General features: G+C 46.1%; 1 protein-coding gene across 1 annotated transcript in view; it reads left to right on the top strand.

Moving 5' to 3' along the window:
- The window catches only part of XK-2 (xylulose kinase-2), a 44,080-nt gene that overhangs the window by 8,932 nt on the left and 7,665 nt on the right, over nt 1–27,483 (top strand). The window contains exon 5 of the mRNA XM_086488990.1: nt 3,607–3,662. Within this exon, the coding sequence (XP_086345116.1) occupies nt 3,607–3,662 (56 nt within the window). The remainder of the gene's footprint in view (nt 1–3,606; nt 3,663–27,483) is intronic.

The following is a 27,483-nucleotide window of genomic DNA, read 5'->3' as shown; positions in this document are numbered from 1 at the left end:
CGCCTGCTTCGTGGTATGGACGGACTACCATTCTTTGAAATATCTCTATGATCAACTTGACCTTCGTGGTCGAAAGGCAAGGTGGGCTGAACTCATGCAAGAATTTGACTTCAAGATTCACTACCGTAAGGGGGCTACTAATATGGTAGCCGACGCCCTTAGTAGAATTCCGGAGGTCAATCTCTTTTGTTTGCTGAAATTTCCACTGACTTCTATCTTTCTCTCAAAGGGCGTTGCCAAAACGATTGTCACTTTTGTGCAATCTGGCAACGAGTCCAAGAGGGAATACGTGGCCCAGAAAGCTATGGCGGTCCGGACACCTCTGAGCTGGCTATGGAGAGGAAGGTAGCGGAGAAGTATTCCATTTGTAATGGAGTACTTTTCAAGCACGGCGAAGTGTGTGTGCCCATTGATGAGGATAACCGCAAGCAAATTTTATACGAGTGTCATGATGCCCCCTAGTGCAGGTGACCTTGGCATATACCGTACTTTTGCCTTGGTTGGCCGGTATTTTTATTAGCGGCACATGAAAGCTTTTGTTGAAAAGTATGTGCGGTCAACTCAACAAAGCTGAATGTCAAAAACCCGTCGGGTATATCACATCCTTTGCAAATTTCTGATAGTAAATGGTCAAGCATTTCTGTGGATTTTGTAGTTGGATTACCCCGAACTAACCGTGGGCACGATGCCATTGGGATCGTCGTTGATCGACTCACGAAAATGGCGTGATTTATCTCCACATTCCATCGTAAAGAGCCACGAGTTAGCTCAACTTTTTGTGGAACACTTCTACAAACTATATGGTTTGCCCGATGAAATTGTCAGTGATCATGATCCAAAATTCACATGTAATTTTTGGCAAATGGTCTTCTAGAAATTGGAGACCCGTCTTTGCATGTCGTCCTCAGATCATCCTGAAACTGATGGATAGACCGAACGCACAAATCAAACTATGGAGGACATGCTACGAGTATATGTCTCCCGATGACAATTTGATTAGGAACAATATCTCCCACAGATTGAGTTTGCTTATAATAGTACAAAGCATTTGGCTACTAGTTATAGCCCGTTTATGCTTATGTACGGTTACCAGCCGAAACCACGAATTGCCACCGGATTCAAAGGGATCAAGATGCGATAGGTAGACGATTTCTTACACGATATGCAAGAAATGCTTCAGATCGCGAAAGAGAGCATAAAGATGACACAAGCTCGTGCTACTGTTTATGCCAATCAACATCGGCAACCCCACGAACTCCAGGAGGGCATCTGAGTGTACCTTAGGGTATCGAAGGATTCCGAAACGATCGGTGGTGAGTTTGGCTTGTGTCTTGTCTTGTGTGCAGGATGGATCCGGCGAGGGACTAACAATGCTGCGATCTTTTCTTGTCGAGAACTGTCTTCTTAATTCAATCATTCAACCAACGAGCAATTGGGGTGGTCCTCAGTGGGGGCACCAAAAGATGGACATGGGAAAATGGGATACACTCAGAAACACACACAAAAGCCTCTCTGTAGCCCAGGGTATCCACAATATCCCAATCCTCTTAGAAACACTTTCAAAAAATACACTTCCTCTAGCAAGAATTCAATTGCAGACCACCCAATACGCAGACATCCATTAAGATCAACACTCCCCACACATTTATAGTGCATGTATTTCTTGGACCAATGCCGCACACAACACCTCTCTCTCTCTCTCTCTCTCTCTCTCTGTGTCAGGTGACACATCCAACCCTATGTGTCCGTGGACAAGCTACAACACGACAAGGGTTCAGTCAGTCCAGTCAATCTAGATTTAGAAGTGATCTGGCACTTTTGTGAGTCTGTTTGCAGACCGTGCATGCCCAGACACTTAGTAGATGCATATCCTTTGGTTGCACACAGCATGATTACAAGCATTCCCATAAGAATCCTTCAGGGGAATTTTTTAGTGCATTTAGCCTATTTTCCCTAATTTTGACATTTTTCACTTATTATTTTTAAGTGACTTTTGTTGGAAAGTAGGTAAGGCAAATTGAGTAAGTTTGTATATAAGCAAACCTAGACTAGCACTAATTGGAGAAGAGGCAACAGGAGCCAAGCTCAACAGGCAGCTTCTCAGCAAGAACCTTGGTGGTTTTCCTTTCAAGCAAAGATCCCATCACCTAGCGTTTTTCCTCCAACAAGCATCCCTAGCGTTTTTGATCTTCATCGCCATCACTTCCAGCCATTGGCGTTTTCAGCAAGAGCTTCATCGCTAGCAGACCCCTCACCTAGCGTTTTCGAGAATTGCAGCCCGTCGTCGACATCGATCTAGCCTAGACTTGCATCAGTCACATGCATTCAGTTTGTACCAGTTTGTGCAATCAATAGTAGACCACTCTCGCCGACGAGAGTGGGGCCTTTGGAGGAGGGTTTTACAACATCTCTGGTGTCGTATTCTCTTCTCTATCTCTCAGTCTCATACACCTTCACGCACAGTGTCCACTCACTTTGTTTGTGTTCATTGCACTCTCTCATTAAGAAACGGAAGGCTCTCCCTTCCATAAGAAAAAGGAACCTTGAGCACAGTTCGGTGCACTTATCTTGAGCAAAGTTCAAACATTCATTCCGCTGCACCTTACATTGGTATGAGAGCTTTGACAGTGTTCTGTATCACTCAAGGAAAGAACCACTGAATTTATTTTGCTTGTTGAGGTCGCACGACCCCAAGTTGCTTGGGCGTGTCGATTCCTAATCGTGTTTTTGAAGAGTGACAGGAATCCCAGGAAAGAAGGGCTTGTCCAGCCTCCCCTTGTGCCTCTTTTCACTCATTGAGAGCGGACCTTGCACTTAGCGGCCGGCCAATTGACGTGAGGTGGGAACATTCTACTCTTATGAGCTACAACATGGCCTCTCTGTTTGATGAATCTTATACAATGTTTGTAAAAACGGAAAAGCTAAAAAACTATAAGCGGCAATAAGGGGTGGGAAGGAGAGGGAGAGAGGACTATGGAGGACATTGATTTTATCCGCGATCCTCCAATGAGAGGCATCTTTAAATACTGATGTATATGATGCTTCGATGGCAAGAGCCCCCCCCCCCGGCCAAGCACTCTGGCAAGACGACTCCTATGTTGTGTTAATATCATAGTCATAGGGGACGCCCATTTTTGGGCTTCCCGTCCCCACTTGCTGTCCCGCCCTCTTTTTTACACTAAAAATCCATTGGAGCCCCGTCCCCCGCCCCCACTCCTCGGGACGTGTCCCTTGTGACTATGGGTAGTATCATGTGATCTTTTGTCGTAATCTCCATTGATGTCGAGAGGGCCCCCTTATTTGGGGACATGGAGAGCACCCCAACTCTTATCGCCCGATCAAGCAATGTGTCTCTGGTTTAGGGTTTAGGGTTTACCATAAGAGTAGCATGCAACCATGTGATAGCTTCTTTTTAAGGTTATACTAGGAAAAAAATTAAGCTGCTTTAGTCAAGTCTTTGTTTGTTACATGTTGCTCACTTTCTGTGACGATGCTATTGCCAAAGCTGTGTAGAAATGTCTATAGACAGGCCTCATGCATTTCATTAAAGAAATCTTTTTGCAAACTTTTGTGTGGTAGTACTTGATGGGCATACAATGCTTGCAGGTTTAGCTTTGGACCGTCCAGGTGATTTGGCTATCAGCTTGGGTACAAGTGATACGGTAACTCTCTCTCTCTCTCTCTCTCTCTCTCTCTCTCTCTCTCTCTCTCTCTCTCTCTCTCTCTCTCTCTCTTTGTGTGTGTCTCTTTTTACAAGAAAAGAATCTTCTACTACAAAATTTAAAATATGCCGATCACCATAGATTGTAATCCCAAACTTCATAACTTGTAAATTTTTCTTTGATTGAAAACCAGCTCAAGTGGACATAGCTTAAGGTAAAAACGCAAACTCTACAATGACATACTACAATATAGATGTACTTGAGATAACAATTCCATTTTTTATTTTATTTTAGTGTTTCTAATAAATCTTCTCAAGACAAAAATACTATGGTTAAATGTTGCTTATGTCTAGCTATCAACTTGGATAGGGGCAACTCGTTCCAAATGAAACTAGTAGTTAATAAGCTGTATGAGGACAATGGAATGGGATCCATAGTAAGAGGTGGTGGCAGTCCGTGGCTTTGCGGAAGTAGACGTGATATTTGTAGGAGGATCTCTCTGTCTATGTACCGTCTATAAACGTGTCACTTGGGGGGCTCGTGTCTACTTCTGTTGGTACGCTTTCTTTTCTTAGCCTTCTCTCTCTCTCTCTCTCTCTCTCTCTCTCTCTCTCTCTCTCTCTTTTTGAGGGGGGGTGAGAAAAGGGGCTATATTTTGTGTACATAAGAGGCCTCTGGAGATGCGCAATGGTCTATCACCCAAAGGAAGTACATAAGCCACGTATGTAGGCTATGTAAACATCAAGATGTCTTTACGATGTAAAATGAACCAGTGGGGGGTTGCATAATGCCATGTGATGTGGGCATGATCCTGATTGAAAAGAACCGATGATCTCGCCCATGTGTGAAGAAAGATGCATCGACTCTACTCCTCTGTGTGTGTCTGTGTTGTATGTTTTAACCAAATGCCAAGTCCCCTACTTGGACGCCCTTGGGTTGAGTGCTATTTGCCTCAACTAACACCATGTCTTTGCAATGTGACGAGACTAGGAATTAAGTTTTAACTTTTAAATGTTTTCGTCCCATGCAACTCTTATCAATTTAGCTAATACCGAATCGTCTCTCTCCCTTTTAAAACAAAAAGGAAGATTCATACCAATTTGCAAGATATAACTGAGTATCTCATAAGCCATTGTTGGCCTATCTTCTAAATAATAAGACAATATGAACGACCATACAAAGGAAAAGATAGTAGTTGTCAAGGAACAATGTATAATAAACCACTAGGTGGTGAACAGGCTCTCAAGCTGCTCTACAACAATATTGAAAACTTAGAAGATAACCCTTGATCTTAAAGAATATACATTGCTTTGCTCAATTGTGGTGCAAGGCACAATATATGCTTCCACCCATCGACGCCCCAACACCACCACCGTCTGCTTCGACACCACCTCTTTTGTGTGCCCAACCACCTCCTCGTGTTCCTTGATCCATCATCCTTCATAGCTAGTGTTGTAGCAGCTTGGCAGTTCTCACGGGCCGAGCACATGAGTGATGGCAGAGGCTCTTAAAATGGTATGGTTGTACATTTTGCAGCAACCGTAGAGAGCGCGCTCTCTCTACTAGGTAGCGGCCAGAGTCCCATACTCTCCTTCACCCTACCTTTTGTTGGCATGGATGTTTGGACAAAGGCTTCCATTGTGGAGTTTTTCCTTCGCCACACTTTGCAGACCACCCAACCTTGGGCAGGCTGCATTCTATCATGCATTGCCACGGACGGCCTTGGGTAGAGTATGGAGGCGATACAATGGCCACATATAGAGGACAACTAGTGTTTGCTGCTAGTTCTTTCTGTGGACCATACTACACCGCCCCCTCGCATCATACGAGTATGGTCCGAATCTGCAATTGCCAGCACACTTCGATGCTTTGTAGGTTACTATGGCTCTTGGTTTTTTTTTTCAGAGAAAAAGATCCTTCTATTACTTAATGAAACTGCCCATAGGGTTACAACCACCTCTTCGAGAGAGGGCTACAACAACCATGATGGGGAGACTCTCCCAATGAAAAAACACTATATGTACAATGAGACTAAATCAAGAAATGGGAGGGAGGAAAGCCACACAGGTGGACGGTAGTGCCATCTGAGTACACCCTGGACCATGGTGAAAAAAGGCCCAAGACGCCAGAGTCGAAGGAAAGCCTCTCTGCGCTCCTGCATGCGGTCGGAGCTGCCCTGGAGTCTCTCGAGCTGTCCTGTGAGAGTGTGGATCAGCTCTAGCCAAAGATTGCGAATAGTCTCTGCTGGTGGTACAGGGCGAGCCTCAAAGATGCGGAAGCAGCGGGCCCGCCAGATGAACCACAGTGTCAGGCCATTGATGAGCTCCTAGCACTCCTCTCTCTCACTGCACCACCCCTGTGGAGTAAGCTCTGTGGCAGGCTGGAGTGTAGATCGCCCCCCTTGCGTCACTATCATCCTGCTGGTGGAAGATAGCTCAAACTGAAGTGTCGGGCCCGTGAGAGTGGACCAAGCTGTTGCCTCCCAAGTGTACTGCCGAGCCGCGGAAAGAGCAGGCATCAGCCAAAGAACACGGAGCCACACGTGCTGTGCCAAAGGACAGTCCCAAAGACAATGACGTTGACTCTCCGCAAGGTGGTCACAAGCTGCACATGCTGCCGAGAGACCACTATGCACAAGCCAGCTCCCAACTGTTGTAGTTGTGTGCGACCAGCCACACTGAAACAAAGTGACTCGCCTCGGCTGTCTGGAGTCCCACAACCTCTCCCAAAAAGCTGCCAAGAACTCAGCTGTGAGACCCTCCTCCTGCCAATGAGGTGTTGCAGCAAGGCGAGCCTCTCTCTGTGCTGCCAGTATGTGACGTCCCAGTCGAACAGTGTACTGAAAGAAAGGGATACCTGGTGGTCTGCAAAAGAAAAAGGGTCCCTCCAAAGCCACTCTCGAGGGTCCCACTGTACTCGTGCCAGTGGACAGCACTCCCAGGCCCAGAGCCTCCACTGTCCAGTCTCAAGAGCTGCTGGGTCAAGATCGATGACACAAGTCAAGTCCTCCCACATATGCCCACCACTCGGATCCTCTGAAAACAGCACTGCCACCTGTGGGGCCTCTACTGCAACTCGCTGTAAGCGTCCCCCACCCTGTAACTCGAAAAACAAGGAGGGAACAGTCTCTGAGCAAGCCCGAACTGAGATGAGAACCTCCAATCGCGTGAAGGCTCCTATCCATCTGGGCGCTGCTGGCTTGAGAGGTCTGAGCCACTCAGCTGGTACTGCCTCTGAGATGTCCTGGCACATGGTCTGCACCCCTCTCATGCCCTGTAGCTGAAAGCCCTGTAGCTCCTCTGACAAGCCTGAAAACTGTAACCAGTCACCTAAAGAGCGGTCTGGACCTGCTGCCATGGGACCCCAGGAAACATGAGGCCCACTACCCACAAAGTGGCCTCTCTTCGTGCTAACCATGGGGTTCCAAAGAAGGGACTGTCGTAGGCGCTCCTCCGTGCAAGTAGGCTTCCGCTGCTCCAGGCCTCGCCACAAATGCTCCCAAGATCGAAGCAAAGGAGCGCGTGCAAGTAGGCTGCCGCTGCTCCAGGCCTCGCCACAAATGCTCCCAAGATCGAAGCAAACTCACAGCGAAGCGGTCCTCCAGTCTTTTGCTCAAACCAACTCCGCGCATCTCTATGAAGATCCATCTGGTCGAAGGTCGCCAAGGGCCTCCTGCCTGAGGCACCCTAGCACAAAGCCGCTGTAGCAAGAACTCCTTCAAGGGCTCCTCACCTGGAAGAAATCCTCTGATGATGAACTTCCCAAGAAGGGCTCTGCTCTGTTGTGCTGGGTCTATGATCCCAAGCCCTCCCTGTGAACCAGGAAGAGTGATGACCTGCCAAGCCACTTCGGCATGGGCTCTCTGAGTGTCACGCCCTGACCAAATGAAGTTCCTGAGCAGCCTCTCTACCTGGCTGATACAAGAACTCGAGAAGATCCAACAAGAAGTGATGTACCACATAGTCGCCAACAACACCTGGTTGGCCACTACAACTCTGCCAGCCAAAGAAAGTCATGCGGAGCTCCAATGTAACAACTTCCTCCTGATAGACAGGAGGAGGGGAGCAATCTACTGCTCAGGAGACAAGTCCACTTGAAACCCTCACCTGGCATCCAATCGGGCATAGGAGCACTACCAACCGAGAAAGCCACTATCTTTCTCCAGTTGATTAGTGCGTCAGATGCACAACAGAAGGTCTCTAGAGCCTGCTCACACCTGTGAAGGTTGGTCTACTGGCCATCCAAGTACAAGGCTGAGTCGTCAGCAAACTCAGCGTCCAGTAGCTCATCTCCCGGAATAGGGAGTGCTAAGCCCCGTAAACCAACCTTCTGCGACCCCAAAAACCTGCTCATCGCCTCAATATAGAACAGAAAGAGGAAGGGGGCAAGAGGGCAGCCCTGTCTAACCGAACGTGTGAGCATGAAGCGATCACCTCTACCTCCTGACAAAAGTACCTGACTATGTGCTCGTCTGTACAAAGTTGACACCCCTCTGATCCAAGCATCTGAGAATCCCATCCTGCGTAGAGTGCTCTCTAGAAAGTCCCAGTAAACTCTGTCGTAGGCCTTCTCAAAATCGAGAAGAAGAATCACCAGATCCTCACCACGGAGTCGCGCTAGGGCAGAAGCCTCGCAAAAAGTAAAGATGTTGTCAAGGATACTGTGGTCCTTGACAAAACCAGTATGAGTCCCATGTATAAGGCTCTCTAGAAGTGGTTGGATCCTCAAACTCGGAGCCTTGGCAAGAATTTTGTAAGCTGAGTTGAGGATGGTGATGGGGCGCCACTGTCGAATCTCATCCAAGGAGGGTGTGAGGTAGATCAGACCCTCACTCATGCTGTTAGGCTTCTCTCCTGTGTGCAAGATATATTGGAAAGCACTACAGAGATCTGGGCCAAGCAAGTCCCAGTACTCCAATAAAAAACTGGGAGTCAAGCCATCCTCACCCGGACAGCTATCACGGGGGAGTGCACTAAGAGCTGTGTTCAACTCCTCAAGCTGAAGTGGCAGCTCAAGCCTCTGACGCATTTCCTCAGTCACAAGGCAAGGCATCTGTGCCCACACGTGCTCCCTGCATGCATCCTGACACTCTGACTGAGGCTCTGCATACAACAACTCACAGTAAAAGTCAGTAGCAACTGCACGCATGTCCTCTGGCTCAGAAGCAACTGACCCGTCGGGCCTCCTCAACTGACTGACCTTGGCATGCGTATGCCGAGGTGCCACTGCCTCGAAGAAAGCACCAGTCACTCTGTCACCCACCTGCGTCCACTGAGATGCATGTCGATGGAAATCAAACTCATGGCGCCTCTCCTATGTGCTAACAAGCTCCTGGTGAGCGTGCTGTAACTTCTCCTTCAACCAAGGACTGTCTGGATGCTGCTCCTACATCCTCTGCAAGGAAGCAACGCCCCTTCTGAGACACTGCTCCTCTTCTCTCGCTGCAGCCAGGCGAGCCAAAGACTCATGGAGAAAGAAACGACTAAGTTGAGCTAGTCCCGAGGCCACTTTGTCAGCAGGAGAATCCTGCATGTCCAAGCTCTCTATCCAAAGAGCCTCCACTCGCTCTCTGAGTGCAGAGTCCAGCAAGACCCTCTCAGGGATGCGAAGCATCGTGCTCCCCCTCCTCTGCCTATCTGCCACTGTGAGGACCACTGGTGCATGGTCCGAGAGGAAGTCCCTGCCAGAATGCCAACTGTCCCACCTAAGTCAGAGAAATGGTCACTAGTGTAGAAGCGATCTATCCGCGATAGATTCACTCCTCCCACTCTGCGGTCTGAGCGAGAGAAGGCCAGGCTGTCTGGGGGCTTCACGAAGCTAGAGTTCTGCCACACATCCGAAACCCTCAGTCATACAAAACCGCTCCCAAGCTGCCAGCTCAACTTCATGCACAGTAGCATGGCTAAAGCAATCCTGTTAGAAGGGTCCTCCAACATGTTGAAGTCACCCCTATGCACCACTGCTATGCCTGCGGCAGAGACTCAACAATCTGTGACCAAAACTCTGCTCGTGCACTCGCCACATTGGGCGCATATATGTTCACGAAGCCCACAAGGCAACCCTGAACCTGCATAGTGATCCACTAAGCCCTGCCTGGCACAATAATCCCTCTGCCCACAATGGCCTGCTGCAAGGAATCCGCAATAGTCATACATACCCCACCTTGAATGCCTCCAGGTCCAAAAGCAGCTAATCAAAAAGTATCATATCGTCCACGCAAGAGTTGACCACATCGTCTGATGCGGCTCTCGCACAGGTGATGCTCCTGTAGCATAAGGAGATCAATCTCTCCTCCCACAAGGCAACGCTGAAGCTCCTGACACAGTCGGCCCCTCTGACGCTGAAACTGGGCCCCACCTAATCCCTGCACGTTCCATGAGACCATCCTCATGGGAAGCGAGAGAGAACAGATGCTGCCGCAGCAGCTAAACGTTCTATCTTCGAGGTTGGCTTGGATGGGGAGTAATCCGCATCCGAGCGTCCTCTAGATAGGCGTGATTGCAAAGAGTGCCTGGCCCAAGCCCAAGTAGACCGAGCCGTGCGTAAAGCTACCTCCTCTGTCCAGGAATCCTCATGAATGTGTACATAGCATGGCAAGAACTGCGTATCAGCAAAGAGGTGAACCACAATGTGTCTACATCCTGCTGCATTTGGAGGTGTCACAGTAAACTTGGCCAATGGCCAAAGAGTCTGAAGCATGTCTGTAACTCCTAGGTCTCCCATGTGATGAGAGAACTCTAGAGCCTGTGTCTGAAGCCACTCCAAAACTGAGTTGAGAGTCCACTCAGTCTCGTCCCTGCCGCAAAGGGGAAACGAGAAGCCAACCGCTGAGTCCAAGGCCTCTATCCCCCTAGCTGCAGGTCTAGTGAGGAGTCGCCGAGAAAGCGCGTAAAGTCGTTGGCAAAGAAGTCCCATCGGCGCCTAATGTCGAAGCTCGTCAGACCACGAAGGACTGCTGCAAAGGGAGACGTCTGTACTTGAAGAGGGGGTCGCAAGAAACGCTGTCCCTCTCTCGCCAAGCGACTCGTGGCAAAGGCCCTGCTAAGAGATCTCCTAGCAGCCGAGGATGGTTTTGCCCCTTGGGTCGACTGTGGGACTGAAGCGGGAGGGAGGGGTGACGGAGTAGGGGAGGGAGAAGAGGGGTGAGGGGGATCGGCAAGGGTAGGGGAGCAAGGAGGAGAGGCGGAGGGAGCAGGAGGCGGGGGGGAGGTTGAAGGGGAGGGGGGGAACTCCGGGGGGGGGGGGGGGGGGGGGGGGGGGGGCTGTCAAGGGTGAAGCTGGGGTGGAGGTTGGGGCAGGGACCTCGTCCTGCTGAAGAGGACCGAATCGGTTCCCCGTGGGAACCCACTGTTGCTGGGCAGGCGCGTGAGGACCACTCTGAGTGCCAGGCTGTCGTTGTGGCACTTGCCGTCGTTGACCACGAACCTGCTGCCAACCCTCCTCCGTTGGGGCCCCAGGCTCAGAGGGCGGCTCTGCCTGTGTGCTGTGTGTCTCTGCCTTCTGCTGCTGGCCAGCCCTTGAAGGCTGGGGCCTCCTCTGTGGACAGGATGCGGCCCTCGATTGGACGAGCACGTAGAAAATGCCGAAAGTGTCAACGACTTCAGCTGAGCAAGACCCGGGGAGGGGGTGAGGGTAGCGAGGCGGAAGAATTGGGAGTGCGAAGCTGGCGCGGCGCGGCTGAGGCTGAGGCTGAGGCTGAGGCGAGCGAGCGGGCGGGCGGGCGCTGGCTGCGCGCTGGTCCGAGTACAGGTAGTGGGCAGGCAGCTGGGCAGCGCGCGCTAGAGGGAGGGAGGGGGGAGCGATGGCGCGAGAGAGGGGGGGGTGGGGGGGGGGATGCTGAGCGTGCGCGGGGCCGGGGTGTGAGCGAGGGCAGTAGTGAGCGCGATTTCTTGAGAATCAGTGAGTCGTGAATTTGCGTATAACAAGATCTGGCCATCTATGGCTCTTGGTTTACAACAACTTGCTCTTTTTTTCTTGGTCAGCTCCTCTGACTTCTACCACATGATGAGGATGTTCTTCCCTTGGCTCTTGTTTCATGGCTTCGGCTAAGGATCAAGAGAGCTTGGCGTTGATTTTCAATCTTGTACTCGTTACCACGGTTGATATATGCTTATGAGGTTTTAGGTTCATCATTGCTTGTCACATGGATTTGCATATTGATACTTGGAATGTCAATGGATTGCATCACACTAGCATCAATGGTGGAGATGTGGATATAGTTCTTGTGTAGGAGCACAAGAAATGTATGGACAATTACTATCGATGGGGCAAGTTGTTACATGGGGATTCTCATCATAGTAGCCAAGGTATGGGACGAGACGTTCAATACGCAGTGTACAATACGTGCACTAGACGTATTTTTTAGAATTAAAAAAAAAAAACGTCAACTTTTTTAGATATGATACTTTAATAAGGATACATGGGGTGGGTCATGCATCTCCTCAATGACTCTTCGATGTGTAACCATAGCACACATAAACAAGCACCATGATACTCTAAAAGACACTTGATCAACTAGCAAAAGACCTGACAATAGAATACGTTTTGAGCAAAAAAATGCTAGAATAGAAAACGCTATGAGATGAACTATACGTTTGAATACGGGACGTCTTGTATTCTAAATAAAATACGCGTATTTTGTATGCATTTTTGTAGGTCCCTGTTGGTGACAATGTGTATGTGACCATGGCAAATTGGTACATGGTAGAGCAATGTGGATTACTTTGGACATTGATGACTCTTTGGTAGGTGTGATGTGTATATATGCTCCCACTTTCCCACTTTGGCACACTAGAGAGTTGGGTTTTGGTTGGAGATTGTGGATGTATTGGCTAGTGTGGATTCGGGGATTGTTGAGGGTGATTTCAACAATGTAGAGACTTACGAGAATTAGTGTGCACTTCAGCCACCTTCTTTGCCATTTGTTGCTCCATGTGATGCTTGAGACAGATTCCTTTTCGTAGTTTCTTGTATAGATGCCTGGCATATCCCATCCTTGACTCGCACTGCGCAAACGTTTTAGTTTTCGTGGGGTTTCAAGAGGCAGTCAGGTCACTTACCGGAGCAATAAGATAGATTTTACGTTGGTGCATGGGCAACATCTCATGGTGTGACAATTGCGGTTTGGCCCATTACAATACTCCTGATCATGCCCCAATTTCCTTGTATTTGAGATTTCAGACCTCCTCTATGCCTAGACGAGGATCAGGCATCCCTGATTCAGTGTTGGAGGATGTAATTGTCTGAGACAGTTCGGGATGTTTAGACATTCTCTAGTTCCGTGGATCCAAGGGTCCATTTGGCTACATGCATTACTGCGTTTTCTCAAGTTATAAACAGATGTCTGTAGAGGGGCGATAAGCTTTTTTCCGGCCCGGCACCTGATCGTAACCTGTGTACTGAAGGGAACACACATTGACTGGCATTCCAAGGTACGAAAGTTTGCGTATCTTTCGCTAAGGTCGACCAGCCAAAATCCACTAAGGTAAGGGAAGGAGAACCCTCCTCCTGAAGCGCTGCAAACTTAAGCCAGCATGCACCTATCACTAAACAACAAAGAAAGTTAATTGAAAATAAGAGTTAAGTGGATCATGGGTTTAGCCATGGAATCTGCCTTAAGGATAGGAAATCCACAAGTCATCGATACCTAAGTCTGTCGGAAGCATGCACAGATTTGTCAAGGGCAAGCAAGAGTTAAGGCAAATAGCTTTTGTCTATTCGATTTATTACTAGAAGCCTAATGATTGTATAACTTCAAGCAATACGGATAGAGGGATTTGAACCCCCACGACTGAGTAAGGTCACAAGGACCTAAACCTGGCATGTCTGCCAATTCCATCATATCCGCACATTGATTCTTACTTCGAAATGTTCTTATTGAGTTGGAAAACCAACCCTTTTTCACAGTTGACCAAATAAAGCCAAGCCAATGGTAGAGCAAAGCTTAGATAGCGTAGCAATTAGGCTGCCACTGTACATTTTAATTCTCCCAGGAAAGCGGCGTGACTTACTGCCCGCATCACAAATTATGACGATTCCTTAGGCTTAGCTCTTAAAAAGCGAAGCGTTGCGCCGCTAATGTCCGAGGACATTATCTATTCGGCGTAGTTTCACTAACAGGAACACTAAAAAGGGCTCTTGTATCAACAACGCCCATACCTCTCATTGAACCATCTGTGGCACTCATAGCTACGGCTCTTACTTTATTGTTGCCCAATTATTGACTTCACAAACAAACAAGTAACATTAATTTTTTGCTGGGTTTGTTTTTTCCTTCGACTACTCTAAAATAGTGAATTGTAGATGCTAGGCCTGTTCCCCGCATTGACATTGACTTAATGAAAGAAGAGAATCTGTCATTCACTTCCTAACCTTATGGCAATAAGTGCAGAAAGAAAAAAAGCATAAAATATCAAATAGCAGGTATAACCTACGCTATGACCACTAGGAAACTGCGAGGCCTATCCTATAGTAATCAAAATAACCTTTCTAAAGTAAAAGGAAAATGCCATAAATATATGTAAAAGAAAAGAAGATAACCTTTATCATGAACGGATATGAATTGAACTAATATAGTTCTTCTAGGAATTACTTTCGCCATAGCGTGTTCTTTAAGTTTTAACAAAATCTGCTTGAAAAAGGCTAAATGCAAGCTAGTGTCCCTTTTTTCACCTTCTCTGCTTGGCAAGCTCTTAGGGATGGTGCCCTTGAATTCATTGCAAAGAGATCTACTCACACTGGATGCTTACAGTTTCTCAGTGCAAAAAGAATTGTGTTAGACAGTGAATTGTTATTGAGATGCAGATAGTTAATTTTGGCCATGAGACCCAGCTCGAAAGGAATGCTGCCTGTGAGGCGGTTATTTGAAGACGCGAGCCATTCCAAGCTGCTGCAGTTCGCAAGGGTAAGCGGGATACTTTAATGAGGTTCACATTAAGCGTAAAGTAAGGTTTTATTTAGCTGGAGTTAAGTTGAATCGAACTGCTACTTTGTTTATTGCTTAGGGGGCAGAGAGTATTTTAAAGCCCAATGCCCCTTTCTGAGAGTTACCTCTAATATTTTATTATAACTCCGGGCGCATCGAGGGCAGGTAACCTCTCCCTCTACCCAGTTTCCCGGACAGAACTATTCCTTTATAGTCTCCCCTACTTCTCTCTTTAACGGCGGACAAATACTTTGATACATGGAAGTTCTCGTTTCAGGAGATTAAAGCCGCATGTTAAAGAAGGGAAGAGGCAACGTCGAAGATTTAGTTGTGGTTCTAAACTCGATTCTAAGCCGCACTATGCCAATCAGTGCAAAAAGCGGCAGCCATTCTACGTATTCCCTTTCATCTAAAGGCCAAATCTGCCACTATAGCTAACCATTAGGATAGGAACTACCATGAATGCAGGAGACTGCCCTAGCTAAGCGAGTTATTATTAACACCAAGGCAAGGTTTGAGATTTGACGGAAAAAAGAGGAAATGAGTAAAGCTAGAGCAACAGAACAATTATCTACTATCTTAGAAGAAAGAATTACCAATTATTACACTAAATTGCCAGTGGATGAGATCGGTTGAGTGGTAGCGGTTGGAGATGGAATTGCACGTGTTTATGGATTAAACAAGATTTAAGCACGAGAAATGGTAGAATTCGCCAGCGGCGTGAAAGGAATGGCTTTGAATCTTGAAAATGAAAATGTAGGAATTGTTATATTCGGTAGTGATACCGCCATTAAAGAAGGAGATATGGTTAAGCGCACTGGATCTATTGTGGATGTTCCTGTAGGAAAGGCCATGTTAGGTCGCTTAGTTGATGCGTTAGGAGTACCTATTGATGTTAAAGGTGCTTTAAGCGCGATAGAACGAAGACGTGTAGAAGTCAAAGCTCCTAGGATTATTGCACGTAAATCTGTTCACGAACCTATGTAAATAGGGTTAAAAGCGGTAGATAGCCTAGTCCCTATAGGTCGTGGTTAATGAGAACTGATAATCAGCGACTGATAAACCGGAAAGACTGCTATAGCTATTGATACCATTTTGAACCAGAAACTAATCAACGCACAGGGCACTTCCGATAGTGAAAAAGTGTTTTGCGTGTACGTAGCGATTGGATAAAAACGTTTAACCGTGGCATAATTGGTTAAGATTCTCGCAGAAGCTGGTGCTTTAGAATATATTATTATTGTTGCAGCTACGGCTTTAGATCTTGCTCCCTTGTAATTTCTGGCACTATATTTGGCTTGTGCTATGGGAGAGTTTTTTAGAGATCATGGAATGCACGCATTAATTATCTATGATGATCTCAGTAAGCAATTAGTGGCATATTGATAAATGCCATTATTGCTACGTTGACTACTAGGTCGTGAGGCTTTTTCTGGAGATGTCGTCTATTTACATTTCTGTTTATTGGAAAGAGCCGCCAAAAGGTCAGATTAAACTGGTGCAGGTAGCTTAACCGCTTTACTTGTCATTGAAACATAAGCTGGAGACGTTTTTGCTTATATTCCTACTAATGTCATTTCCATTATAGATGGATAAATCTTCCTGGAAACTGAACTTTTCTATCGCGGAATTCGGCCTGCTATTAACGTAGGATTATTTGTTAGTCGCGTTGGGTCTGCTGCTTAGCTTTGCGCTTTGTGGCACCTTGAAATTGGAGCTAGCATAATATCGTGAAGTTGCCACTTTTGCGCAATTTGGGTCAGACCTCGATCCTGCTACTCGGTATTTGCCACATCGCGGCGCTAGACCTACTGAGGTACTTAAACAAGCATAATATTCCCTAATTCCTATCGAATAATAAATTGTAATTATTTATGTAGTGGTCAATGGGTTCCTGGACTAAATCCCTTTAACGCAGATCACAACATATGAAAAAAAACTTCTTGACAACCCATACATATTTTCAAAGATTTGAGAAGAAAAGCTCTTAAGTAAAGAAATAACAAAAGAAATTCATTTACTTTGTTTAAAATAAGCTGCAAGCTTGAACCTGAACAGAAAACTTGACATAAATGAGTAACTCTACTAAAAAAAGAAATCTCTCCTTTATTTTTAATAACCTCACCAGAAATCTCTCCTTTCTTTTGAATAACCTCACCGTATATCTCTCCTTTATTTTGAATAACCTCACCAGAAATCTCTCCTTTCTTTTGAATAACCTCACCATATATCTCTCCTTTATTTCTAAGAACCTCAACATATATCTCTCCTTTCTTTTTAATAACCTCACCATATATCTCTCCTTTCTTTCGTTGAGAAAGGTATTCTTGTTTGTTGCTCTTTTTTTAATTTTCTTAAATCTAATTGGGCTTGGGTTTGCTGAAACAGCATACTGTATGAATGTGGGCGCTAGTAGTTCTTCAATAGTAACTCAAGCGTCTTCACATTCACAGTTTATGCAACTAAAGGAGGAGGATTGCCGTTCAATCTTATTTGAAACTTGGCAAGATTGTGATAAAATACTAAAAACCTGCCAACAAGGTAGATTGCCCAGCGCTGAGAACGGTTATGAATTCGTTTCACAACTGTAGCCTACGCAAATAAACAATCTAGTAAACTCTATCTCTGCCAAGTTAAACCCCTCCATAGTCAGCAAAGCCACAATGCAGGAATGGGCTCAGATTTCGGTACTGTTTAAGGAGGCAAACTCCCGTCTGTTCACGTCGTTCCATAAGGACCTTATTCCTGGCTTGATGCTCATCTCTGGGGTATCTCTCCCTTTAAGCATGTCCCCGGAAGAGGGCATAGAACTCCTCTTGAAGGTCCCCTTCTTCCAGGAAGTGATAGCGCATTATGCCGCGCAAATAGTCTCCCAGGCGCAATCTTTGATTGACATGTATAAAGCCCTGTTTGAGCTCTTGCCTTCGACTCCAGAAGTAGTTTTTGTTGAGCAAGACATGCCGCTGAATCCAGAAACAGAAATAACTGTTTCGCAGGAGGAGGCGGATAAAATCCAAGCCATTCATAATAAAGCCAGGGACGCTGTCCAGATTTTCGTTAAGTTCCATAGACTTAGAAGCCGGATTCGTAAAGGGACTGCCTTTAAACTTAAACGTAGACGTCGTGGTTAAAAAACCGTCTCACGGGCAGAGCGAACACCGTGGGGAGGGTAAAAACCACAGCTGACGACTGAATCCGAATATTACGGATTACATATATCAAGTAATTACTTTCTTTTAGGGAAGGGATGGTTAAATTATTCGGTAACCAACCGAGAGATCATCAACGACAAAGATTGACTTTTTTGTCTTTTAATTGAGTTAATTTTCTTTAATTACGTAAACTCATTTTGAAATAACGCAAAAAACATTTCCAGGGTTGGGCTTGCCTTGACCCAACTCCCCCGCACCGATAGCTCAATTGGATAGAGTCCCTGGCTTCGAACCAGGTAGTTAGGGGTTCGAGTCCTCTTCAGTGCAACATCGTTTCATTTCGGGCTTCGATAAAGCTATATACCACTAACTCTCACTCTTATTGAGAAGAAAGCTTTCACAACTTGCAAGGTAAAGCATGTATCTTCCACCCGGTATTATGTTCAGTCCTCTTTCTTTCAGTTCTTATTTTATTTAAAGTAAGCGGTTCCCTACGCTTTTTCCTATAGCCCACCTTTTCGATGTTTTAAATCCTATGCCAAGACTAGGGAGCGAGGGGCACAAAGTGTCAAGCAGGGTTGGATTAACCTTTCTCGCCGATCCAATTTATACTGGGATCAGAAAGAATGAGTTGAGAACGCCACTACGTTCCTGTACCCTTTGCTCTTAAAAAGTATCGCTGGTTTTCCCTGCATAATCTGGGCGCATGGTCGAATATGTCCAGTCTAGCGTTGGTAATTCCGTAGAAATAAATGGATGCACGAAGTTCATTCTAACGCCGTAGACATCGAGAGTTTAATTGGTTGAGCCTTGAAGTGTCGAAGGGCAATCCCAACGCAAACTGTAGACATTGATAGTTCCTCATACACGCCTTGTTTCTAAATTACCATGTTATCGCCATGACGGGTTTCGTAACCTCGTCGTGTACTCGAAGCGACAGTGAATTGATCTCTAATCACAATCACCCAGTCCTCTTAATGGTGTCTCTAGGGCAAACAAAACAAGCCAACCACGGGAAGGAAGGCAGAAAATTGAGTAAATAGAAGCAAAGGATCAATAATGTCTGGGTTATTGCACTGGCCCACTTTCCCTTCTTGCCTGCTTTCGATACTTTCTGCCTACAACCTCTAGCCTTTCTTTCTATCAAAGCAGTGCTTGCTTGGTTGCGGGGAGGCTAACCTTTCTCACTTCCACGAGGCCTACTTTGGCTGCCTTTGCAGGATATCGCCTATCTTTACTTTTTAGGGGTTACGGGGGCTATCTTTCTTTCTTGATCGTATCGGTTCCTTTTTTGCTTTGTACGTACCCTGCATTAGTCTTGATCCTAAGTGGCGAGGCAAGGAAAAGGTATTCTGTACAATGAAACAACGAGGGCCGCAAGCAACGGGCAGCTCATATCTATGGCAACGCCAATCTATCGGTTACACGAAAACGCATCGCGCCTTCACTTCGGCTGCCCCCTTCGTCCCTTAGAGAGCAGTAAGACTTTAGCCATCGCAAATCAGTCAGTACTAACGTGTTCATCCCTTCGGGCCTCAATTTATTCATGTATTCAAAGCGGCAGCTAAAAGTTCAAGTGCTTCGCCGTGTTACACGTAAGTAGGGTCTAAGGTTGTATAACATAGTGACGAGGCTCTTGTCCTAAGCGTAGTACTGCGATTAGGCCATGCCAATACGATTTCAGCGGCTTCGCGCCTACGTATGCCCTGGTTACGTGTTATCGCTTCCCTTCAAAAAGGCTTGTATTTTCTCTAGGTTTCGAAGCAACACAAAAACAAGCCAACCTATGTAAGATTCAGCTTGCCAAGTTTAAGTTTAAGTTCTTTGAGCTAACCTCCTTCCCTTATTAAGCTACTGCAAGGCAACTAATAAAGCAACAAATTTCTAATCTATCAATCAATACATGGAAAGTGGCAGCTTGGACAATCAGCTTCATGGCAGCAACATCAAACGGGATGGTCACAATGGGCAGCCTGTAGCCGCAATGGGGCTTAGTTGGGAGAGTTAGAAGCGGATAGCTTTCGGTATAGCATTTCGCTATTCTTGCATAAGTGTTGTTTTCTCTACGTCCTTCATTAGGGTTTTTTGCTCATTTGGCGAATGTGCTTCTAGACAACGCGCTGAGCTAGAGGCATACGTTTCTGACTTCGAGATGGCATGATTCACTTTTTTTGCCAAGCTTTTCACGCTACAAGGAACAAGAGCTACAGGATCAATCATGATGCATACACTGACAACCCGAGGAGTTTCCAACAGATGAGTTTCTTAGTGAGTGCGAGCTTGACATCAAAGAGACTCTTATTCACATCTAGTCTGAGAAATCTGAATTCGCCTATCATGCTTTGGTGTCAACATAGCGGATACAGGAGAAATCCGAATTCGCCTATCATGCTTCAATATCAACATAGGCAGATACATGTGCAGTTGTATAGGCACTATACGCGGGGCGCACTCTCACGCCCAAATGTCCCTTTTCCTTTTTGCTCTCTCTCTAGTGTTTTCCTCTTTCTCAGATGAGGATGGATTCATCACCCATTACATTGTATCAATGGTCAAACATACCCCACACAGTTCTAGGTAGTAGCACTTCTAGATTCATTTTAGTATCTCTTTCTTTCTTTTTTATACCCAGAAATGGTATTAGATTCACCAGTGTTTAACGTATTGGTCTTATAGGTGATTTTGGCCTTTTGAAGACGTTAATATATCATTTCATTTCACCTCTCTCTCTCTCTCTCTCTCTCTCTCTCTCTCTCTCTCTCTAGCAGAAGGGACCCTTCTCTATGGCATAGGCCACCACTGATAGGCTCACCCGAGGATATGCAGCTTTGGCCATGTTAGAGCGGAGATATCATTAGGCACACTTCCAAGAGCCCCGCATGAAGGGTTGGCTATTTGATACATTAGTCACTTCAGCCCTGATGTATGCAGCAGCAACGTGGGCACCCGGATTGACAGATAGCCAGTGGATGTGGATTGAGAGACCACAGGTACATATGATCTCCCGCTTGTTTTGAGGCAAGCACACAGTGCCACTGGACATCATCAAGGCAGAGCTCCCCCCCCCCCCACCCCCCCTTGGTAGTGGAGGCACTCTTTGAGACGATTTGCTTTATCTAGAGACTGAGCGCTCCTGACCAACAGACTCACATGACGAGCATTCGAGTCAGCCATACAGATAGCAGAATTTGGGTATGACAGAGGTTGGTACACACAGGTTACAGCATGGTTTGGAGCACATGGCCTTGATCTTGAGAGCCTGCCACCTTTCCAGTATCACCCCGACTCACCCAAGGTTCATCTTCCACGTAGTGAGAGAAACATAGTGCTCCGACAGGATCTGTGGCAGCTATATATCAGAGAGACCGGATCACATCTCTCCTTTAGCGGAAGATGTCACACTACAGGGATCATTTCCTTACCATACTGGAGGACGGGTTCATATAGTGACCACACCATATGGACATCTACATACCACACAGCTCATGCGTGGCGATTAGCCAGCTCAGAGTCTCATCACACAGGCTAGAGATAGAGATGGGGCACGCTCATGACATTCCCAGGGAGGAGAGAGTCTGTCGAGTATGCAGAGAGGAGGTGGAGAGTGAGGAGTACTTTGTTTGCAGATGCAAAGCTTATGATGATATTTGAGACAAATACGAGTCACTTTTCAGAAGGCAGCCTACCCTCTGAGAGATCATGCACTGCCGATATCAAAGACAGTTGGGGCGCTACTTGTTGGAGATACAGAGACACAAAGATACACTTCTACAAGCACCTACAAAGACACAGGGAGGGGGGAGACAGTCACAACTTACAATTTTTTTCCAGAGGACCACACCCCCTCCACTCCCAGATCCACCGAGGGGAGTGACTCTCCAGCAGGTTGAGATGTGCCGGGCCAGGCGACTCCCACGTGTTATTGGATGTCGGGCCCCACGAATCCACCGCAGATAGATTGAGGAGATCCAGACTTGAGCTTGTTGAGCTGTTGAGGAGAGACGAGCCTAGAGGATGGCTCACCCAGTTGCGTTCATCCGAGCATCCCTTGCTCACGACCCTCCCATGTACCACATTTTACACCCTCCTATTGACACTGGATGGATCTAGCTAGATTGATGCATTTGCATGGTTGTACTACCCTTAGCATATAGACATGCACATATCCCTAGTACTAGAGCTCCATCCTCCCCCATAGATCCCATCACAACCCAAGGGTTTTTATTCTTATCCTTATTTTGTACCAGTTTGTATTGTTTTGTCTTTTCCGATAGATGGAGGACATGCACACATGCATATTTGATTCGTCTCATAGGCCGACTTCGCCGTCAGATAGATGTTAAAAATCAATCTCTCTCTCTCTCTCTCTCTCTCTCTCTCTCTCTCTCTCTCTCTCTCTCTCTGTGTGTGTGTGTGTGTGTGTGTGTGTGTGTGTGGATAGTTTCCTACGACGTTAAAATTCTCTTCTTCTCATGTGTGTGGGTGTGGGTGTGCTCTAATAAGAAGAGGAAAATGGTCTAACCTTACTATCATTTAAGTGTCGTAGATCGGTTATGCCATTTCCCTCTTGAATAACAGGTCTTGAGTTCAACTCTCCTTGTTGGATAGATATTTAAGGTCTCTTGGATAGTTTCCTACTACGCTAAAATTCTCCTCTTCTCTCTCTCTCTCTCTCTCTCTCTCTCTCTCTCCCCCCCCCTCCCCCCCCCCCCCCCCCCCCCCCCCCCCCCCCCCCCCCCCCCCGCTTTTGCTACCACTCTAACATGGTATCAAAGCTAAGGTGAGCCTCCGGCTGGCGCTACCTTCTCTGCTCCTGGGTTTTCCCCATCATGCAGCAGCGTTTTTTTATTTCGAAAACACCGGGAGGTCCTTGTTTCTCTTAAAAAACATGTAGCATTTATTAAAACAATCTTGCTGGCAGCAATAAACTTTGGGCGTTTCTGTGTGTGTGTGTGTGTTTGGGGGGGGGGGGGGGGGGGGGGGGGAGGGGGGGCTAAGGCCAGGCTCATGCTGAGCCATGGGCAGCCCTCCCCTTGCCCTTTTCCTGCTTTGGATGCCTCCCTAGATCAGGTACACACTGCTTTGTTTACAGATTCACCTGCGTTTTTGGCATGTGCTTGGCAGTCCTCAGAAGGAATGCTGTTGCATGAGAAATTTTAGATCTCTGTGTAATGTCCAAGAGAGTAAATGTTAAACTGTTATAGAAACTACGAGGCTTTTCTTTCTATCTGTAACAACACAAAAAAGTAGAGAACTTGAATGTGGAACCACCATCTTTTAAACTCTTTGGCAGAGGAGGAACGATTGGCAGTGGATAATGACCATAATGATTCCAGTTTTGAAACGTGGAAAGTGGCAATTGAGAATGAAATGAAGACATAGGTGGTGAAAGTGAAGGTCCTTCAACCATGCCGAAAAACACCACCAAGTGGAATAATTGCACAACGGCCACTACTTAAATAATTTAATTGGATGGCACACAAACAATAGTATAATAGTTACAGAAATAACCTCAGCCAAAATTCTACTGATGTGGAATTTTGAAGAGGTCAGATGGGACGACAAGCGTGCGCGATCGTCGGCCACGACTCCAGCCGTCGACAGTCATGGCGGACAGCACCACTGACGAGCATCAGCGCGCGTGTCAGACAGAGAGGGGGAGGCCACAGTCCGCCTGCGTTCGTGATGAGCGCGCGGCGGTGTGTGCAAGTGATAGAGCACGCGAAGATGTGCAGGCCTTGAGGCTTGAAGCGGAGGCACTGTGCTGCAGAAGGGAAGCGCTAGCAGAACGAAGAGGGAGAGAGAGAGAGAGAGAGCTCACGTTTTTGGGGAAAACTCAATAAGTGAGTTTTGGGTTTTCCCACTTTTATTATAAGTGACCTTCAAAAAATGTGTCCAGGTTCAATATGAACCTGGATAAAGTATAAAAATGTACAAAAAGGGGTTATTTAGGCCTTTAATCCAACAACCTCCCACTTAAAGGCATAAATGACGCCCTTAAGTTAACCAACTCCCACCAGCTGTATGCAATGCTCATGTTGAGCCTTAGCAAGACTCTTGGTGAGAACATCTGCAGGGTTATCCTGTGTGTGAATCTTAGTCAAGGTGACTAGGCCATCCTCCAATCCCTGTCGTATGAAGTGGTATCGCACATCAATGTGCTTTGTCCGTGCATGAAACATGGCATTCTTGGCTAAATAGACAGCACTTTGGCTATCACATCCCAAGACAGGAGTACTAGCAGGCATACGAAGCTCTTTGACAAGTCTGCCCAACCATATGGCCTCTTTAGAAGCCTCAGTGGCTGAAATATATTCAGCCTCAGTAGTACTCAATGCCACAATTTTCTGCAGTCGTGAACAACAAGAGACAGCACCACCAGCAATAGCAAACACATAGCCACTAGTGGACTTCCTGGTATCCAAGTCACCTGCCATATCTGCATCACAATAGCCCTGCAACTTCAGGTCACTTTTGCCATAGCATATACACCTAGATTGTGTACCTGACAAGTATCTCAGAATGCATTTCACAGCTTCCCAATGTGCTTTGCCGGGATTGGACATGTATCTACTAACAACTCCCACCGCATGGGCAATGTCAGGACGAGTGGCATACATAAGAGAACCACAAGCTGATGCATAAGGGATTCCCTTCATAGCATTCACTGCCACGTCATCCTTTGGGCAATCGGCTTTGCTAAGTTTTGTGTGTGGAGGTAAAGGTACTCCAAGTGACTTAGCTTCAGCCATGTTAAACCTGTCAAGTACTTTAGCAATGTACTTTTCTTGAGATAAGAAGAGCAATTTCAGCTTTCTATCCCTCTTGATTTTCATGCCCAAGATGTGCTCAGCATCACCTAAATCCTTCATTGCAAAAGCTGAATTCAGCTGACGTTTAAGAGCATCAATGGTAGACTTATGCTTCCCAGCAATCAACATATCATCTACATATAGCACAAGGATTATAGGACTTCCATCATTATCCTTCTTTGTATACAAACAATGGTCTGAATGGTTGCGTTTAAAGCCTTGAGACAGCATAAAACTATCAAACTTTTTGTACCACTGACGTGATGACTGCCTCAAACCATACAGTGCCCTTCTTCGTTTGCATACAAGTTCCTTTCTATCAGGAACTACAAAACCCTCAGGTTGCTTCATGTAGATATCTTCATCAATGTCACCATGAAGAAAAGCTGTTTTTACATCCATTTGATTCAATTCTAAGTCAAGCTCTGCAGCGAGAGCAAAAAGGACACGCAATGTCGTAAGCTTTACAACAGGAGAAAAGATCTCTTGAAAGTCAATCCCCTCTTTCTGTGCATACCCTTTGGCAACTAACCTTGCTTTATACTTGGGCTTTCCATCAACACATTTGACCTTGTAAACCCATTTGTTAGCAAGAGCCTTTCTTCCTTTAGGCAATGGCACAAGATCCCAAGTATTGTTTGCATGCAAAGATTTGATTTCCTCTTGCATCGCAAGCTCCCACTTACTGCTTAACTCACATGATTTTGCCTCTTTATATTTAAGAGGCTCTCCCTCATCTATCAACATAACATGATGCAAAGAGGGGTCAAAGTGCTGTATCAACCTTCTGCACGAGTAGACCTGCGTACCCAATGATCTACATTCTCAGGCACAGGTTCTACATCAAGAGGCAACTCATTTTCAGCATGCTCATGCTGCTGAAAATCATTTTCAGCCATGACAGGTGGCTGTCTATCCTCATTTGGAGCATCTAAATCATGTCCTACCTCTTCTGGCTCAAGGTTAACCGGCTGATTATCAATTTCAGCTTGCGGTAATGCATCCTGAGGCTCTTTTTCAACATCAATAGGTGGCAAGAGAGGTTGAAATTTGACTGATTTCTTGTCAATTTCAGAAGATGTAGCATTTTTCAGCAATTTAGCCTCATTGAACACTACATCTCGGCTGCGTACTACCCTCTTAAACTGAGGCAACTATATCCTGTAGCCCATTTCACCCTCTTCCCCATAACCTAGGTAGAGTCCTTGGATGGACTTGGCATCTAGCTTTGTCCTCAAGTCATTACGAACATGGACAAAAGCCTCGCAGCCAAACACTCTCAAATGATCATAAGAGGCAGGTTTGCCAGACCAAACCTCCTCTAAAATGTCATTTTTCAACGTACTGTTAGGAGAGCGATTGCATACATGAACTGCAGTTTTCAAAGCCTCTCCCCAAAACCCATGAGGGAGACTACCCGTGGACAACATGCAACGCACTCTCTCACATAAAGTACGGTTATACCTCTCAGCCACACCATTAGAAGATGGATTATAAGGGGCTGTCAACTCCCTTTTAATCCCATATTCTTCGCAATAACGTTGAAATTCAGCAGACGTGTACTCCCTCCCATTGTCAGATCTCAGACATTTAAGCTTACTATCCTTTTGCGTGCTCACAAAAGCATGAAACCTCTTAAATGCATTAAATGTCTCACTCTTATTCTTTAACAAATATGCCCAGCCTTTCCTAGTGCAATCATCAATGAATGTAACAAAGTATAATGCACCACCAAAAGACTTAACAGGCATTAAACATACATCGGAGTGAATTAAATCAAGAGCATTAGCTTTGCGCGAGACACCAGAATAATAAGAAGACTTCTTTTGTTTACCATACAAACAGTCATTACAAAAATCTAACTTGGTGTCCTTTACATCAACCCTCTTCAAAGAGGAGAGCACATCAAGTCCCTGCTGGCTCATATGGCCAAGTCTTTTGTGCCACAACTCCAAATGAGAAGCAACTTCGGCCACTGCAAGAAACTTTCCAGGCAAAGCTTTGCCATGTAAATAGTACAATGTACCACTCTTGCATCCCTTGACAATGAGCATTGATCCCTTAAGCAACTTCCATGAACCCCAGCAAAAATGGTTGTATAACCTTGTGCATCCATCTGGCCAACAGACAATAGACTCTTCTTGATGCCTGGTACACACCTTACATCTTTAAGCATAAACTCTTAGCCATTGTTTAATGCCAAGCGCACAATGCCCATTCCTTCATTGTCACAAGCATGGTTATCCCCAAGGTAAACCTTGCCATACTTTCGTGCATGATAAGAAGCAAAACACTCCACAGATGGAGTCACATGAAATGAGGCACCCGAGTCTACTATCCAAGACTGTGTAAGGCCATCATTTGCACTTCGCAATGCATCAATGACATCTCTACGTGAGATAAGCATGTCTTTTGCATTTGCTACAACAAAATATGAGGAGCATGAAGCTGCAACCAAGATCTCCTCATTGTCGGATAACTCTGTGATAACCGCACTAGAGGATACATTGACAGTCTCCGAATCCTTGGAGGAGGTACCTGCTGATTTTTCCCCTTTCTTATCCTCTGTCTTCTTCTTCTCCTGTGATTCCTTCTTTCTTTCCTTCTCTTTCTTGAAATACGTGCAATCTGGCTTCATATGGCCTTTTCTGCCACATTGGTAACAAGTCACATCCCTATCCCTAGACTTGCTTTTGCTCCTGTTTTGAGTCTTGGTACCTGTATTTTGCTTCTGACTTCTGCCTCTCTCATTGTAAGCAGAACTGCCACCTTCCCCACTACTAGACTTGCGTCTAATTTCCTCATTTAAAATGGAGCCTCGCACTCCATCATATGTGAGGTTGGGGCTATTACTCAAAGAAACCACAAGCGTTTCCCAAGAGTCTGGCAAAGTCATCAACAAAAATATGGCTTTCAACTTGTCATCAAAAGGT

Source organism: Adiantum capillus-veneris, chromosome 18 (assembly GCF_014529385.1).
Source record: "Adiantum capillus-veneris isolate H3 chromosome 18, ASM1452938v2, whole genome shotgun sequence".
NCBI classification, from domain to species: Eukaryota; Viridiplantae; Streptophyta; class Polypodiopsida; order Polypodiales; family Pteridaceae; genus Adiantum; species Adiantum capillus-veneris.
This window is presented reverse-complemented; position numbering and strand designations above follow the sequence as displayed.